At 49.7% G+C, this 4,370-nt stretch overlaps 1 protein-coding gene across 1 annotated transcript; it reads right to left on the bottom strand.

Moving 5' to 3' along the window:
* Nucleotides 1-2,470: 2,470 nt before the first annotated feature.
* Nucleotides 2,471-3,418, bottom strand: LOC119943557 (olfactory receptor 51I2-like). The gene has a single exon (XM_038764617.1). The coding sequence runs from the start codon at nt 3,416-3,418 to the stop codon at nt 2,471-2,473; it is 948 nt and encodes a 315-aa protein (XP_038620545.1).
* Between the last annotated feature and the right edge of the window lie 952 nt (nt 3,419-4,370).

Genomic DNA, 4,370 nt, shown 5'->3' with positions numbered 1-4,370 from the left:
GATTAAGATTGTGAGCCCCATGTGGGACAGGGACTGTGTCCAACCTGATTGACTTGTATCCACCCCAGTGTTTAGTAAGTGCCTGATTTATGGGAAGAGCTTAACAAACATGAGTATTATTATTATTAATAATAATTCTGCCCCAGAAGCCTTTCAGTTAAGAAGGAGTCATAACTTGGCAAGCTGCCAAGTTGTCACATACCTCTGGAAATCTGGGTTATGTGGTCTTTTGAGATTGGGGCCAGACTAAGAGGCCTGTGTTGTTTCACAGTGTTGCCACTCTGATGATCTGCCTGGGGTCACACGGGGTCAGCAAGCACTGGCCAGGGGGATGAATGATGAGGAAGACAGAGGTAAGAGGGCTTAGCTAACCAGCAGGCCAGAACCCATCTGTCTAGAAGCACCTAACTCAAGCAAGAGTTTGCCCTTTGACATTTGGAATCCCATGAACCACCATCTGACAGTTCCATAATAGTTTTGCGGCTGATGACTTGTTCGGGGGCTTTATGAGGTTCCAGTCCTGTTGGTCTCCCCTTCCAGGTCAGAACCAGGAAGGAAGAAAGGAGTCCTGGGAATAAGGCCTGCCATCCCATCTGGTCTCGTACCCGTGGCTTTAAAGTACTTGGGTGGGGATCCACATAGCAGGGAAGGAGAGGGTGAGGGTGGGGAGAGGTAGTCAGGATGAGTAAAGAATAGATAGGTGAAATGACTGCCAGGTGACAATTGGCAGATGGAGTCAGAAGCTGTAAATCAGGTAGCGTACTTCATCAGGTACTAAAAGCCATCCTTGTAGCACACCTACTTCTAGGCTAGGCTCCTGGGAACCTGTTGTGTTCTCTATCACTTTTACTCTGTGTGTGTGTGTTTGAACAGTGTCCTCTAACAGCCCCTGGAAGGCAGAGATGGTTCTTCACCACCCTCAGCCCCCCTCCCCAGGAGCCAGTAAAGTGTGTACATGGGTTGGTGGGTGTCCCTTCTGTCTTCTCCATCAAAATGTCAGTCCCTAATCCCCCACGGACTTCCATACAGTCTGAAGGAAGCTGACGGATTCTGGTCTCCCTGAGATCTCCTTCCAGTCTGGGCAGGGTCTAGGTATTTTTTGCGATTGTGAACAGCTTGTAAGAAGAAGTCTTTGATCTATCCCCAAAGTGGAGTGGTAGGAAAACACCTTAAGCATTATCCAGGCTGAGACTTGAATAATAATTAAGATATTTGTTATGCACTTACTATGTGTCAAGCACTGTTCTAAGCCCAAGGGGAGAAACAAGTTAATCAGATTGAACACAGTCCCCTATCCCACATGGGTCTCACAGTCTAAATAGGAAGAACGGATATTGAATCCCAATTTTACAGTTGAGGGAACTGAGGCACAGAGAAATAAAGTGATTTGCCCAAGGTCACGCAGCAAGCAATTGGCGGAGTAGGGATTAGAAACCCAGGTTCTCTGACTGCCATGCACCCCTCACACCAAGCCGTCACAAAAACCTGTCAGTCTCAGATCCGCAACATTGCCAAGATCCGCCCTTTCCTCTCCATCCATACCGCTACCCTGCTCATTCAAGCTCTCATCCTATCCCGTCTGGACTACTGTACCAGCCTTCTCTCTGATCTCCCATCCTCGTGTCTCTCTCCACTTCAATCCATACTTCATGCTGCTGCCCGGATTATCTTTGTCCAGAAACACTTGGGGCATATTACTCCCCTCCTCAAAAATCTCCAGTGGCTACCAATCAATCTGCGCATCAGGCAGAAACTCCTCACCCTGGGCTTCAAGGCTCTCCATCACCTCGCCCCCTCCTACCTCACCTCCCTTCTCTCCTTCTCCAGCCCAGCCTGCACCCTCCGCTCCTCTGCTGCTAATCTCCTCACCATACCTCGTTCTCGCCTGTCCCGCCATCGACCCCCGGCCCACATCATCCCCCGGGCCTGGAATGCCCTCCCTCTGCGCATCCGCCAAGCTAGCTCTCTTCCTCCCTTCAAGGTCCTGCTGAGAGCTCACCTCCTCCAGGAGGCCTTCCCAGACTGAGCCCCTTCCTTCCTCTCCCCCTCATCCCCCTCTCCATCCCCCCCATTTTACCTCCTTCCCTTCCCCACAGCACCTGTATATATGTATATATGTCTGTACATATTTATTACTCTATTTATTTATTTATTTATTTATTTATTTATTCATCTCACTTGTACATATCTATTCTATTTATTTTATTTTGTTAGTATGTTTGGTTTTGTTCTCTGTCTCCCCCTTTTAGACTGTGAGCCCACTGTTGGGTAGGGACTGTCTCTATATGTTGCCAATATGTACTTCCCAAGCCCTTAGTACAGTGCTCTGCACATAGTAAGCGCTCAATAAATACGATTGATGATGATGATGATGATGATGATGCACGTGCTCTTTCTAGTAGGTAGCTCTGCATCTCAAGAACCACCTTACCACCTCTGGTCCTCCCCACCAAGATCTCACCCAAAGGGCCTAGCAAAGTTTGGCTCTGGAGAGCATTTTGACCATCCTTTTATGGATCTCCTTGGTCTTGATGCTGTAGATGATGGGGTTGAGTGTGGGTGGCATGAAGAGGTAGATGATGGACATCAATGTGTGGATGAATGGAGGGGCCTGTTTCCCATACCGATGAATCATGGACACGCCAACCATGGGAATGTAGAAGATGAGCACTGCACAGATGTGGGAGACACAGGTGTTGAGGGCTTTTGACCGCCCTGTCTGGGACACGATGGTCAGGATGGACCTGAGGATCAGGATGTAGGAAAGGAAGATGAACAAGGAGTCCACTCCAAATGTGGAGACCAGGATGGACAGGCCAAATAAGCTGTTGAAGGTGGTGTCCCCACAGGGCAGGCGAATGAGGTCAGGATGGAGACAGTAGGCGTGATGCAGGATGTTGGCTTTGCAAAATGGCAGTCTTCTCAGGAGCAAGGGTACAGGAAGGATCAAAATGAAGCTGCGTACTAAAACGGCCAAACCCATCTTGACAGTGCTGCTGCCAGTCAGTAACGCTGAGTATCTGAGTGGGTTACAGATGGCCACATAGCGGTCAAAGCTCATGGCCAGCAGGATCCCTGACTCTGTCCAGGAGAACAAGTGGATGAAGAACATCTGGGCCATGCAGGAGTCGAAGTCAACCTCCCTGATGTTGAAGCAGAAGGTGCCCAGGACCGTGGGCAGAGTTGAGCAGTTCACACACAGGTCATTGATGGACAGCATGGCCAGGAAATAGTACATGGGTTGGTGAAGGCTCTGTTCCTCCTTGATGATGACCAGGATCAGGGAATTTCCTAGGATGGAAACAGAGTAGAGGGCTCCCAGCAGAATAAACATCCAATACAAGGAATCTTCCAATCCTGGGAAGCCAGTCAGGATGAAGGAGAGGGAGCTAGAGGCGTTGCCACGGGAATCTCCCATGCTGGGGACGTGAAGAAATGGACAGAAATCAGCTCACAAGTGAGTGCTGAGCCCCATGAGGACTGGCCTGTGGTCCTTTTGGAAACCTAACTTGGTGCCCAGAAGAGAAACAGCATGGCCTATGGATGCAGCAGGGGCCTGGGAGTCAGAAGGACATGAATTCTAATCCTAGGTCTGCCACTTCATCATCATCATCATCAATCGTATTTATTGAGCGCTTACTGTGTGCAGAGCACTGTACTAAGCGCTTGGGAAGTACAAGTTGGCAACATATAGAGACAGTCCCTACCCAACAGTGGGCTCACAGTCTAGAAGGGGGAGACAGAGAACAAAACCAAACATATTAACAAAATAAAATAAATAGAATAGATATGTACAAGTAAAATAAATAAATAAATAAACAGAGTAATAAATATGTACAAACATATATACATATATACAGGTGCTGTGGGGAAGGGAAGGAGGTAAGATGGGGGGATGGAGAGGGGGACGAGGGGGAGAGGAAGGAAGGGGCTCAGTCTGGGAAGGCCTCCTGGAGGAGGTGAGCTCTCAGCAGGGCCTTGAAGGGAGGAAGAGAGCTAGCTTGGCGGATGGGCAGAGGGAGGGCATTCCTGGCCCGGGGGATGACGTGGGCCGGGGGTCGATGGCGGGACAGGTGAGAATGAGGTACGGTGAGGAGATTAGCAGCAGAGGAGCGGAGGGTGCGGGCTGGGCTGGAGAAGGAGAGAAGGGAGGTGAGGTAGGAGGGGGCGAGGTGGTGGAGAGCCTTGAAGCTGAGGGTGAGGAGTTTCTGCCTGATGCACAGATTGATTGGTAGCCACTGGAGATTTTTGAGGAGGGGAGTAACATGCCCAGAGCGTTTCTGGACAAAGACAATTCGGGCAGCAGCATGAAGTATGGATTGAAGTGGGGAGAGACACGAGGATGGGAGATCAGAGAGAAGGCTGATGCA

Source organism: Tachyglossus aculeatus, chromosome 2, assembly GCF_015852505.1.
Source record: "Tachyglossus aculeatus isolate mTacAcu1 chromosome 2, mTacAcu1.pri, whole genome shotgun sequence".
NCBI lineage: Eukaryota > Metazoa > Chordata > Mammalia > Monotremata > Tachyglossidae > Tachyglossus > Tachyglossus aculeatus.
Note: the sequence above shows the minus strand (reverse complement) of the source record. Positions and strands in the feature narration are given on the sequence as shown.